The sequence below is a fragment of the Oculina patagonica genome, chromosome 11 (genome assembly GCF_052425735.1).
Source record: "Oculina patagonica isolate OP01 chromosome 11, crgOcupat, whole genome shotgun sequence".
Lineage (NCBI taxonomy): Eukaryota > Metazoa > Cnidaria > Anthozoa > Scleractinia > Oculinidae > Oculina > Oculina patagonica.
Window position 1 is genome coordinate 10283159 of NC_135768.1, and position 14099 is coordinate 10297257.

Here is a 14099-nt window from a genome sequence, read left to right on the forward strand (position 1 = left end):
AAGGACGAGATCCGAAAGATAAAGTGTTTAGTTACTGTTATTTATCCTTCATTTGTATCTATACTATAGCCCAGAACGAAGCTAATATCTTTAAAGATACTGACACACTTGATGTAGAACAACTACAATATTGCGAAAATACAATTTGTTTTAACTACTCCTAGCATTTCAGTAGCTTACTGTCTTTTTACATTTCCTTTTACGTTGCAACTATGTTACTGAACAAGATTTATATTAGGAGCGTTTACGTTGACGTTTTCAGTGTCTTTGTCTAAACTGAACTTGATTTAATTATATTCTCTAAAATCTTTCAGATAAGCCACAAACTGATGTGCTTAGCTTTAAGCGAACCACGCATACACATCAACACATGTTGTGCCACTGTTGTCATCTTCACTACAGTCAATCCAATCCTGTCCGTACCATATCTGAAGTTCCTGATTGCGCGACACAGACAGCTGATTGGACAAGTTGCGAAAGACGAGCTCTGTTGATGTGTGGCTAGTTCCGTCAAGACGGTAAAAGTGGTTTTTGCCGCAACTACTCTGTAAGTCTCCAGCAGGTGGCAGGACGGCTTCTTTGTTGGCATTTGTGATGATAGTCAGTAGAGCGTTATTGCCATACGCCGCCAAATTCCTGCAACCCCAGTAGGACGCACTGAAATTTGGGTTGCATTTGACCGACCCCGATTTGTGGATGAGCTTCATTGTCCTTAGACGTCCACTCTTTGTGATGTTGAAGGCACCATACTTGTTACCTCGCGCTCCAAAGCAAACAGGTTCTGCGTTTATCTTCTGCCAGCTCTCTAAATTAAAAAAAAAAAAAACCTTACAATTTCATATCATTCGAGTTTGTCGAGTTTGTTCGTACCACGAGTCAAGTTCGAGCCCGAGTCAAGTTCGAGTCACGAGTCAAGTTCGAGTCAAGTTTTTTTTAAATTTATTTTTGTTCTGTTGGTTTTGATTGCTGTATTACATACAAAATGTTGTACCAGAAGTGCAGGAACAGCAAGACTTGGCTCTTAATGCCGATTGCGAGAGCTGATTCCTTCATCGGTTCGCAGCTGCTTTTCAAAGAAGTAAACATTCCTTGGCATCCCAGTGAATTTGATCGTAACAGTTTCCTATTTATATTAATTACTCACAACTGAGGCAGAGGTTCCACTTCAACGACACAAAAATTATATTTAAAAAGCACTTATCAAGGGAACTTGAATGTTGCCTGCGTGAGCGAACGGACAAGCGGCGGCCGAAATATTAGTAACACCAATCGTGACGTGACGTCCAAAATATGACAAAAGTGTGCAAAGGTCACGCTTTTTTTTCAAAGCTTGCTTGATTCCAGCTATACAGTTAAAAGGCATTACTCGAAAATGCCTGGATATTTGTTGATTCTTTCACTTTTTCAGCACAAAATGAATACATCAGGAGACATGACAAAACAAGGTCTCTGTAAAAAAATTTTTCCCCCATTTCTGGGACTCCGGGACATACCGACGGTAATGCAAGCGCTCCATTTCTCTCAAATTGCGAGTAATGCAAGACTGATGCCAAATTCGGAGCTGCCCGATAAAAAGTTATTCTAAATCTAATAAAACAAAAATTGAAACAAAAATTATATGAATTCCAACTGTGCATCAAAATATCACTGATTGAAACGGCGAGTCCGTCGCCGCTTCTCGAAATAGAACGCGATGTTAATTTCGCGAATTTAATGGGGAAAATATTCTTCGTCGCCCAAGAAAAGCCGCTAAGAAGCCACTGGCAAAAGCATATGGAAAGGCGATGAAATTCATTCCGGAATTGTTTTATAAACATAGAATTGAAAGACGGAGCAAGGAATACCGGTAGTTTAAAGTTTTAATTATATCGCTTCAAAATACAAATAGGACTTCGCGATCGCGTCTGCATCGGAAAACTTTGTCGTGTGAAAAACCTAACTGCTAACGCTGATGAGGTCTTAATTTACCTCTGCGACATTTTTTGACATTATTACTTCTAGTCAAAAGATCTTGCTGAATAAAGGTGAGAAAAAACATTTGAATCGAACTTGACTCGTGACTCGAACTTGACTCTTCTTACTCAGTAAAAATTTAAGAAAAACAAAAAAGATACTACTTGGCCTAAAATTGATCGGCTGATTGATTGATTGATTGATCTACGCACTCAAGCTCATTTATTGATTGATTAACTGTTATTTTATGGAGGCGGTACAGGCTATAAACTATGCTATCAGTTAACTTAAAGGCTGTACCTTCACAGCGAGCCAGGATTGTCTGACCATTCCCATCAGAGTATATCCAGTAATCGCCGTTAACCATCTCATTTCCTTCATTGGCCTTGATCTCACCGCAAGATTCGGCAGGAATCTCCGGAATAGAACCGAGAGGGACTGCGTGATAAATATATAAAAAATAAAATCCTTGAAAATCGAAGGCGATTTTTGCAATATCATAGTGCTGGAAATTCTAGCAAGAAGAATATAACTTATATCAGATATACTTTGCAGTTCAGGGAACAGTTACTACTCCCTCAGAATCATGTTAATTTTTATTTTAACAAGGCGCCAATTCTCGCACGTAACTTTGTTACTACAGACATGGGCATGAATAAGACGTTGCAAACCGCATCTTTTAAGATGGCAATGCGCCGTTTTAAAATTAGGACGCTCGTGGCTTTAAATATTGCCTCAAGCAATTCTGCAAGCGTGATTACAAACCTTCTCAGTCTCAATCTTGCTTCTTCGCATTCAAGTGACGTAACACGAAAATTTTATCTAAAAAAATAAACATTTGTTGTTTGTTTTGAAGTTGTGATAAAGTTAATGGTCTTCCTGAGTCTTCATACTGCTTCGCCGAATAAGTTTAAAAACTCTTGACTGCGGCTTGATCTCTCAACACACTGCATCTCGGGAGCGAAAGGTCTACGCTGTCATTGTTATAGAAACGGAGGATTTGTTTCTCAAGCAAAAACATAACTGAAGATTTATTCCTCGCGAAGCGAGGCCGAAGGCCGAGCGTAGCGGGGTGTATAATTTTGTCCCTCAAAGGGCTCAGGCGGGATGAAATATCGTGTGGAGTTTACGGTCATATTTGTGAGCTTGGTGTCTGGCGGAAATGACGTCACACGGCCGCGCGCTGGTGGCCCAATGGTGTGAGCGTCGAACTTCAAATCAGATCTTCGGGACTGAGGGCGGGGGTTCGAATCCGGCTAAGGTTTTTCTTTTTATTATTATTATTCGAATCCTGAGCCTTTCATTTTTATCGTTTTTCTTTTCGGATTAAAATAACACTGATTTCCACATAATACTCCCTCAACGCCTATTCAGGCTAAAACCTTTCATGGCCATCAGGGGCGCGTGGGCGGAGGGTTCGAATCCGGCTCTTGCCATTCGTTCTTCTTTTTTTTTTTAAATGCCCTAAAATAAATGTCCAAAATGCGAATATTCAATAATTTGTCGATGATTTTGAAAATAGCCTGCGCTTCCCAACGCTTTATACCTCTTTACGAACCAGAAAGAGCCGCCATTTTCAAAGCGGAGTAGACCCTGGGAACGAGGGTGTCGCGACCATGTCCCTTACTAGGCAACAATAACAAATCACCGGTTAAACCGGTTATCACTCCTTAGTTAAAACACCCCCCTCCCTCCCTCCCCAACCCAGAGCTTCGCGAGGCCCTGCGAGTCACGTATTACTAGTTCTGTTTAGTCTAGCTAAAATGCAAGGCAAGGAATTAATTGTTAACCCAGAATATTTACCACCTTGTTTATGTTGCCAGGACGATGTTGGAACGGTACTCTTTTCTATTTTTTAGATATATGGATTTCGTTAGAATGTCTGTGCCAGAGAGGTCTGTAACATACTAGGCTCGAGGCGAAATTAGATAAAACACATAAACTAGCATATATGAAGCCATACAAGCTGTGGGCTTCAAAATGGCCGCGTTGCCGCGTTGAAAAAGAAAGAAGCAAACAAGAAAAAAATCACCTCTGTTGTTTGCTCGTTTCATGTAGTACTTGGTCTGATCCGGCATAAAATCTTCCGGTCTTGCTTCCTTAGTTCTATTGTTGAGTTCGCAGACATTTTGACCAATATGGAAGTTAAAACTTTGGCACGTCACTTCTTCGTCACACCATAAAAAGCACTCGTGAGGCCATCCAACCTTGTACGTTTTGAACGTGTGACCTCTGAGGTACATTTGCCCGATGGAGTTTTCTTTTTGGTGACATTGGACAGCAGCTTCAAATATACCAATCCGGGACATCAAAAACGCAACTGAGAGCCAGAACTTTCGATTCATATTGGAATGACTATGTCAGTGTCTGCAGTGCTACAAGCGAAATAAACGGATTTGTTTAGTAAACGAAATAAACAGATTTGAGAGCCAGAACTTTGGATTTATATTGGATTGAGTATTACATGCTGAAATAAAAGGAAAACTACAAAGCGAAAGAAAGGGATTTAATGACAACAGTGTTTGAAATGGCATTGTTATTGTTGAGGCATCCCAACAATCGCCTTGCGAGTGTGTTGAAGAAATTGGTGACCTCTCTTGTACGCAAAACCACAGCTATGGTTATGTATCCATTTGAGGGTCAGTTTTTTCTAGGCTTAGTCCCATGAACTTGAAGGAAATTTGGCAAATTAAGTTTTACATGCTTGGCAAAAATAAGGCAACTATTTGCAGTATTCTTCGAAAACAAAAACAACATCATGGAAGTTTCCAACCTTATTTACGACACAGGGACAGCGTGATGCAGGTGTTTTCTCTGTTTTTGAGTCTAATGCTTCCGTGTGCTTTGCGCATGCGCATTAGACTCTTTGTTATATGAAAAAAGCTGTTAGCAATCCCAAGGGAATGGTTCGGGATCGATAATCGTTCGCTGTAATGTAGAAAACAATGATCAGCTGCAAGAACGGACTCCGTACGGACACGCACGATTAGTTTCAATTAAAAACAGCCAATCAGCGACACGTGTTCCCACGCATAATTAAAAGTTCTTTCTCAAGTCACGATTATTCAACACTTGAACAGGACGAAATAATTTTCCAGTTAAGACATTTGTAAGCTTTTTGTGAAAATAAATCTTCGTTTTCAGTTCAGTTAAGCACTTGTGTTTTCGTCTTGCTTAAAAAGCAAGACGTCTTTGAGAAAAAATATTTCGACGGCGACTCGCGTTTATTTACACAATGCGAGCAAATATTTATTTTGTTTTTAAAAATAGAAAACTTTACCTCGGTTTTTGTATTTAAGTCATTCGAATTTTGACCAATTTTTTCTTTACAGTGCAAACAAAAACCTTCAAAAATAAAAGATGTACATGGATAAATGTAAATCAAGTTACGCGACTAAATCAAAATGCGTTTGTTTGGCCGCTTTGCAGTATTACACTGTCCCGGCCTTTGCCATACACTGAAATCGAATTTCATGCTTTTACGACTCTCAGAGATCTTAAGTTTTCTTACAGCTAGAAAAATCATAAAATGGTTACATTGATATGGAAGTGATGATTCGCGAAATTTGTACATCATGATAAACAGTCTTCGCTCCTGTGTATGGTAGCTCGATAATAATTGCCTAGTTTCCAGCGTTCAAAGGTCATCATTATATTGACGTGAGCATTTACACCCGTTTTTAGGAAAATCTGTCACTAAGTGCTTACAGTACAATGGAGTTACAGTCACTATTTCAAGTGCTTTTATTGCAAAATCTGTTTCAAGAGTCATCATCAAAATGGTGAAAAATCTGAAAGAAAACGATGTGAAGTTCTTCAACCCTTGTTGTAATGAACATGCTTTTTGTAAATCGTCACGCAATCTTGTCCAAATGTTTAATCGTTTCTGCTTTTACGGACAATACGGAAGAAATAACATCAACTCCTGTTCATACTTTAAATTTTGTGAAGCATATAACATTTATGACTGTTTCGTTTTCATCCATAATCATCCACGCTGCCCCTAGCTTGCTATAAGCATTTTAAATTAAACTCCCGAACACAAACCTCTAACCAATTTTAACCGGCTTACGAAAACCGCGCAATCTGTATCACTGTGCCATACGGCATTAGACTCATGTCACCCTTGGTGACCTATTTTTTTCGCTTTGGTTTAGCTGCAATACGTCCCGAAACAACGAGTTTATCAAACTCCCGACGCAATTTTCTTCTATAAACGCATAAGTTTTCGTGTTCTACCTTTTAACTCCTTTCAATATTAAAGAGAAAGTACTAATCACCTTGATAAAAGAAATTAACGTGAATGGGAATAATGAAATTCTAACTTTACCCGACGACGACAAAGGTCTCACCCTTGGTATGCGAGTGCAAGGAAGCACCTGAGAAAGAACAGTAAAATTATTATCTTGCAAAAACGAAAACTTTTCAAGGATTAACACATGTCAAGTAAGAAAACCTGTTGTTAAATATTTGGACTGCCTTATGAGTTACAAATAGGTCCAGAATCAGAATTTTGGGTAAAAGTGTTTAAAATGTTTTCTCGAAAATATAAGCACACCTTTTAAAGGTCGCTTTTACATGATGCCCTATAAAAAAATAACATGACTTAATATAAATGCATGCGAATCTCTAAAATAATCCATCATTCCTTACCTATTTCCAAATCAGGAATTGAAGTAGGCCGACTCCCGATACCTTTTTCTATTGACGTCTTGATAGGAATAACTGTTAACAAACGGAACTCCAAATTAACAGACCGCTACCCACCACTGTTTCTGCATAATTCTTATTACCTTTCACGTGACTTTTAATTTTTTGTCAATCAATCAACTCACTGAAGTCTAAAAAGGATCTCAACATTCTCGAGATCTCGCACTCACCAAAAAAGTCAGCTTGGCAGACAGAATCTGCAATGTGGTCCAAAATAAAGAATTCCGTACGCAACTTCCTTCTAGCGCGTATTAGTTTAAACGCAGGTGAAAATGCCTAGCTGCATGTATAAATTTCTTTACAAGCTTCATTCAACTTACCTTACTCCTGAGGCAGAATGACCCGTTGTCCTTCATGTGTTGAGACGATATGAAAAATATGCTTAACAATGCGATCTTAAAATTAGTGTACTGCTGCCCAAATTCTTATTGGCGTTTTTGTCATTTAATTTTGTTTTGATCAATTTATTCACTTTGATATTAATTAAGAAGTGATGTTTGCGTGAGTTTCGCTGTTTTGGCTGTCTAGTAAGCATAACATGCTTAACACCTGCCTTCTATTTTTAATCAAGCTGTTTCAATTAAGTTTCTATTTTTTTTATATGAATATGCAGTGATCGTTGTTGAATTGGTGCATGGGCCAACTAGAAAATAATAGCTAAAAGTGAAGATAAAAACATGTTTTTTCCTTTCACATTAGAGAGGGTAACTATATAAGGAGGGGGTGATTAAGTTGGCCGATTTAGCGGATGCGCGAATTTCGAAAATACAGCGGATAGCGGACTAGCTGAGAATTTTGGACCAGATTCCAAACTCTTCATGTCAGAAATCTCTGATTTTGGATACTAAACGAAGTTGGGATGACTTTGTTCGGTCTTTGTCAGTTTGCTGGCGAAATTGTCGCAAAAACAAGCCATGAAACACAACTTCTTAACCCTTGGACGTACAAGCAAACTCAAACCCCCACTGTCGTACAGGGGGTATGAAACCCCTCCCCAGGATTTTGGTTATATTTAGGCGCAGCGAAATTATTTTGCATTGTGTAGAAATCCCTTAGCGTACTGTACAAGATAACTGTGCTTTTTCGATAATTGACGTTTGAGTGATTTTTGTGTTATAGGAAAGAAGTAGAAGAAGTGGAAAACATTACATGTATTTTTGTCACCTTTGCTGCTGCAATTTGGTTTTAATATTTTTACACAGATACATCTGGACTTAGACGCAGTAAATATAAAACATGTCAATGTAAATGTCGTGTCTAGTGGTTATGCACTTAGTGTCGAGTTAGCTACTGTAGTTTCCAGGCACGCCACTGAAACAAGAAACAAGACTTTTAAATGACTATAACATGGTTCAAAAATCAGTTAAAAATCACAACTGGCAAGGGGCAGACTAGTTGGCTATTTAGAAAATGGGGACGATCCCAGTGAAGTGGCAGTGGGGAGGGCTGGAACCAAGGACCTCAGAATTACAACACATTCATCCACGCTGCCTCCATGATCTTCAAGGGTGCAGTGTCAATATAGACATTTACCACCCCCCCCCCCCCTCTCCACCCCCGTCCCCGCGTAGCAGTAAAATTAATTTATATACAGTCAGCTTTAGAGAAAGGGGAAATAAGCCTACGCACTGAATAGATCGTTAATCGCTACGAGTTAAGTTCATTTTTAATTTAACGTTGTATTTTGTGTCACGGTCGTACAAAACTTTTATATCTGTAGAACGGTAGGAGAGAACATATCTTGTAATGACTTTCAAATAAGTTTTTTTTATTATTATTTGTAGGCACTTACAAAAGATTTAAGGCTGTGGGCGAATGTAGGGCGGAAGGGATACCAGGGAGGTAAGATAGTGAGAAGCGTGAGTTTTAAGAAGTCGGGAACCGAGCGAAATAAGTAAAAAAAATAAATGAAAATGCACAAAAAAGGGGAGCTGCTGAAGAAAGGACGAGATCTGGAAGGGACAGGTAAGGAAAGTGGAAACATAAATCCCACCCCCCACCCCTCTCCTTTTTGTCTCATCGCCCCACTTTTTTTGACTCGTTTTTCGTGAAGTGTAAAATCACCCAATTAATCCGTTTAAGTTCTCGCTACGTGATCTAGGACTTCCCTACCCCCAACCCCCACCCCACCCCCCCCCCCCACACCACCTAGCCAGACCACCGTCTCCCGCGCGCACCTTCACCACTTCTTATTAATAGACAACTCCCTGTACTCTCGACTCCTTTCCGTTAGACCTGAAGATGGTAAAACCCTGGATGGATTGAACTTTCTGCCTTGGCTATTCATGTTGAGTGAAGACAGTATTGAAGAAACTAAGAGTGTTTTTGATTAACCTTTTATAAAGTAGAAGTGCACGTATAATGTTTATACATACTTATGTCAATTAACCTTACCCGTAAATTACAGATCAGGGCAGCATAACACAGAAACTGCAAATTGCATACATTAGCCATTTTAAAAATGGATTAAAATACGTTACACAGGATAAAAGCGATACAAGTATTTTAATACCACTGAAGCAAATGTATGAACTGACGAATGACAGCAAATAACACGTTTATTCGCCTTGATAAACGTTCGGTGCAACTTGTTTAAACTATTCTTAACATTTCAGTAAGTTGCTTCCTTTTTGCATTTTCTGTTACCCCACAACTGAATTACCGAATAAGACTAATTTTAGGAACGTATACATCGATTTCACTGTCTTTGTTTAAATTGAACGTAAATTGATTATTAACTCCAAAAAGTTCCAGATAAGCCAGGGACTTGTGTGTGACTTTAAGCATACCACGCATACACATCAACACATGCTGCTCCACTGTTGCCATCGTCCCAACAGTCAATCCAATCCTGTCCGTACCATATCTGCAATTCCTGGTTGCGGGAAACGGACAATTGATTTGACAGGTCGCGGAAAACGAGCTCAGGAGATGTGTGGCTAGTTCCATCAAGACTGTAAAAGTGCTTTTTCTTCTGACACTCAATACTACTTTGTGCGTCGAATTCTCTCAAGTCTCCAGTGGGTGGCAGAATGGATTCTTTGTTAGAATTTGCGATGATAGTCATTAGGAAATCATTGCCATAATTGGGATTGCTGCAACCCCAGTAGGATGCAGGATAAAGTGGGTTGCATTTGATCGACCCCGACTTGTGGATGAGCTTCATTGTCTTAAGACGTCCACTCTTTGTGATGTTGAAGGCACCATACTGGTCTTCCCGTGCTCCAAAGCAAACAGGTTCTTTGTTTATCTTCTGCCAGTTTCCTAAAATGTATCCAAACGAAAACATTACATTACCTCAGTAGAAACTTGTGATCACTAGTTTAAAGGTCAGTCCAAATCAGTATTATTTGAAACAATTGAAAACAAAGAGCTAGCTGGTTAAAGGCTACAGAATTATATGTTTAGTAAAGAGTAATGAAACTTGGGTTACACAATATTACATATGGGTTATTGACCAAGCGTGATGGCAAGATGGAGGGAGTTAGCTAAGTTCTTTCATTGCATGTTAATGGACCGAGACGTTGTCGATGTCCATAAATGATGCCAATTTCCCGCCATCTTGACCGAATAAGCCTGGTCAATGACTTATAATATGACTCGAGGGATGTTAAAGACAATAAATGATTTGATTGTTTAAGAGCACATGATAAGGAAGCCAGTTACATGCAAAAATCGATGACCCGTGCTACTGTATCTTGATAGTTAAAGGAGAAGTTCACTCCAGAATGGCCATTTGTTTTCTTTACGCCAATAAAAAGTTTATACAAAGATATGTTATTCACCACAATTTCAGCCTCCAAAGTGCGCTATAACCCTACGAAATCTTTCCCAAAACTCGACCACTGAATGCCGCCATCTTGGAGCATGTTTTGGGCGGGAAAATTTAAATACTCGAAACTCCTTGTTTCTTCGTAGTGGCTTTTGTTTGTCAAAATGTCTGTTTGTTCATCTCCATTTTGCCCAAACAGAGCTCCAAGAAATACAAAAAACAAGGAGTTTCGACTAATAAAATTTCCCCGCCAAACTTCAGGCTGAGCTCTTTGACGTCACGCATACTCTCTTTGAAATCACGGGCGAGTCACGGGCGAGGAGAAATTAAGTAATGATGCAATTCAATTATAAATAAGTTATATAGGCGGTAGAAATTTATAAAAAAAATGTAAATATGCTCTCTCTCAATTAAGTAAGATGCCACACCCTCACAGCGAGCCAGGATTGTCTGACCATTCCCATCAGAGTATATCCAGTAATCCCCGTTAACCATCTCACTTCCTTCACTGGCCTTGATCTCACTGCAAGATTCGGCAGGAAGCTCCGGAATAGAACCAAGAGGGACTGTGTGATAAAAAAGTAAAGATAGATAAATTAAAAAATGAATCATGCTGGATTGAAATGCTAAAAGTAGAAGTAGAGATAAAATTTATATCGGATATACTTTGTAGTTCAGGGAACAGTTACTACTTCCTTAGAATCGTGTTAATTTAGGTTTTTGCAGGGCTCCAATTCTCGCGTGTTACTTTGTTACTGCAGACATGGACATGAGTACGAGGTTGTAAATCGCGATCTTATAAGAGTAGGACGCGTTACGTTTTGCCTCAAGCAATTCAACAAGCGTGATAACAAAACTTTTCAGTCTTGTGTCAATTGCTGCAGAAACAAGTGGGAATACGTTTTTTTTTGAGACGCAAAACTTGTCCAACAATACATAACAAGAAAGAAGCAGTTGTCTTATGATTGTACGCGCGATACATTGTACGTTGTACGCGCGATACATTTTGTCATTTTAAGTGAAAACAATCACAATAACAAGTGCTTATAACTTGTTTGGACTGGGACAATTTTTTTTTAAAACGGACAACTTGTTTTGACTGGGACAAATTTTTTCGAAACGAACGAAACTTCAAAGGTGCCGTTGTCCTGTCTCCAGGCAGGACAATTTATGACAATCCGCATTCCCGTGCGCCCTGTAATGTCAGATAGCAATACGTTGTTGATTGGCTATTGTGTTTGACCCGGATTGCACCGAAAAACAACACACACTCCACTAAAATTATTGCGGCAGTATGCACCGTGATGCGACTGTCCGTGATAGGAAAAGCCTGTTTATATTTGAAGTGCTTGACCCAATGTAAGGGTGAGAAAAGAAAGAAGTTATCTTGAGGCGGCCTATGTTTCCACTGCAATGTCATCAATAGACACAGCGGAATTGAAATTCCTGAAGCATGGATACCTACGATCAGAAAATACAACACCCATTTGACTGCAAATCGGACCTGTGAGGGAACAACATCTGTTAGTCGGAATAATAATGAGGATCGAAATGCACCAATGGCAGCGAACCAACGTGCATAAATAGCGACGCGCAAACAATCGACCTGATCGCCTGATGAAGATTAGCAGTAGTCGAAACGTCGCGATCAACAACTCAAAGCGATTCCATCGTGAGACAAACGAATAAACGTTCATTCCTATCTTACACTACGATGAATAATGTTCACATCTTTAATGACAAGGAAATAATTGTTTACCCAACATATTACCACCTTGTTGGAATAATTTACTTATTTGTGGGATGCATGCATTTTATTCAAATGTTTGTATACACCGTGGTCAGTACTGTTAGCACATTCAGCAATATTTGTAGCATAGACTCGAAACTACATTTGATAAAAGATCATAAAACACATAAACTTACATAAGAAGCCAAGCTGTGGCCTTCAAAATGCTGCGTTGTTGCGCTGGTAAAGAGAAACAAACTAGAAGTAAAAATTTTACCTCTGTCATTTGCCCGTTTCACGTAGTACCTTGTCCGATCCGGCAAAAATTCTTCTGGTCTTGCTTCCTTAGTTCGATTATTCAGTTCGCAGACGTTTTGACCAATGACGACGTTGTAGCTTTGACACGTAACTTCTTCAACGCACTTGAAATAGCAACCTTCGTGCCATCCAATTTTGTACGTTTTAAACGTGTGACCTCTGAGGAACATTCCTCTTACGGAATATGTCGCTGAATCACCGCATTGGCCAGAGGTTTGAAATATACCAATCCGGGACATCAGGAACGCAAATGAAAGCCAACACTTTGTATTCATATTGGATAAAGACTCGATCCACGCGAAATGAAAAGACTTAATAACAACAGAGTTTGTAATGGTATGTTAATGTTGAAGCCTCTCAGCCATTGCTTCCCTCTGTCGAAATCAACTAACTCCCTAAGACGTAAACAGTAGCTATGGTTATAACATCCATTTGGGGGGTCCATTTTTCTTAGCTTGGTCTCCTTAGCATAAGTTAGTAAAAGATGCTTGGCTATAATAGATCGATCGATATTAGTTTTTTTTTTTAGTGGAACTCCACTTAAGAAAAACTACATTACAGGAAGCCCACAAATAATAACAAATAAATAACAAAACAGGAAGGAAGATAAATCTTAACTAAAAATAAGCCAACCGTTTGTAGCACTCTAACTAACTCTACAATTTCGTACCTTATTAACGACACAGGGACTTGAAGAACGCGATGCAGATGTCCTCCGTGTTTTGCGCCTAGAGCAGGCCTGGATAGGCGCAATAGAAATATTGATTTATTATTTTATTTAAGTTAACAAACGAAATTTCCAATTAACTTCCCGATCTCTTCTTGCTGTTAGCTCATAAGTTATTAATGTATTAATTAGGTTGACAAAGAGTTGGTTTGGTCTTTTTGTAAGCAATACTGCCATTATTTGACAAACAGGCGAGAGATGTTTATTTGGTTCCCTATTGTGACTGAATCATCATACTGTTTGATATTGATAAAAAAAATCAATTTTAAAATGCCTTTTTGCACAATGATAATAAACTGTTATCAGGTTTCGCTTCGTCTGAATTTTTTTTTACATTTACTTAGGACTTTGCGTCGTCTAATTCTCACGGTCTGAAATTAACGTCACTCGTGATTAAACAGATCGGACTCACGCCAAGCGGTCGTCCGATTTTGTTAATCTCTCGATCGTATCATAAAGACCGAATAGTACCTCACTGAGTCCTATTATCATTATTTATAACATCTTGCAAGCATATGTCGCGAATATTTAACTCTCGAGAAAAAAAAAGAAATCAAAACAGAAACGTTGATTGGATTAAATTTATAACGAACCGAATTTTCAGTTTGTATATCTGTCTTGATTTAATAAAAGGTGGCTACAGTCTGGCTGTCAAGAAAATTGAATGGGGTTGAGATTTTTTTTTTTTTTTTTCTCTTTTAAGGACATGGGAGATTATTTGGCTTACTTTCAGTGGAAATGAAGTGCTTTCAATTTTATACTCATGGCTTTTATCCCTTCTACCTACCTACCTACCCCCCTCCCCCCTTCCATTTACTTATGGTTAGTTTACCCAGGCTCCAACTCGCCATATCTACCGAACTTTGAATTCTAATGGCGCGCGCTGACTT

The 14099-nt window shown here is 39.0% G+C and overlaps 1 protein-coding gene across 1 annotated transcript; it reads right to left on the reverse strand.

Annotated features, from left to right (window-relative positions):
• Window positions 1–17: 17 nt before the first annotated feature.
• Window positions 18–13221, reverse strand: LOC144630272 (uncharacterized). Its single transcript, XM_078488610.1, has 7 exons — window positions 13153–13221; window positions 12442–12877; window positions 10864–11001; window positions 9484–9927; window positions 8809–8811; window positions 2254–2391; window positions 18–805 (listed from the first exon to the last, which is right to left on the reverse strand). Exons 2-7 carry the CDS (start codon window positions 12755–12757, stop codon window positions 342–344), a joined length of 1503 nt encoding a protein of 500 aa, XP_078344736.1. The 5' UTR covers window positions 12758–12877; window positions 13153–13221; the 3' UTR covers window positions 18–341.
• Between the last annotated feature and the right edge of the window lie 878 nt (window positions 13222–14099).

Excerpts from the sequence above, each read along its gene's own strand:
- LOC144630272 (XM_078488610.1), bottom strand. The coding sequence starts at position 12,757 with ATGAATACAAAGTGTTGGCTTTCATTTGCGTTCCTGATGTCCCGGATT. Across the intron at positions 9,928-10,863 it reads AATCCTGGCTCGCTGTGAGG|GAAACTGGCAGAAGATAAAC; the intron begins GTGTGGCATCTT and ends GATACATTTTAG. Across the intron at positions 806-2,253 it reads AATCCTGGCTCGCTGTGAAG|AGAGCTGGCAGAAGATAAAC; the intron begins GTACAGCCTTTA and ends TTTTTAATTTAG.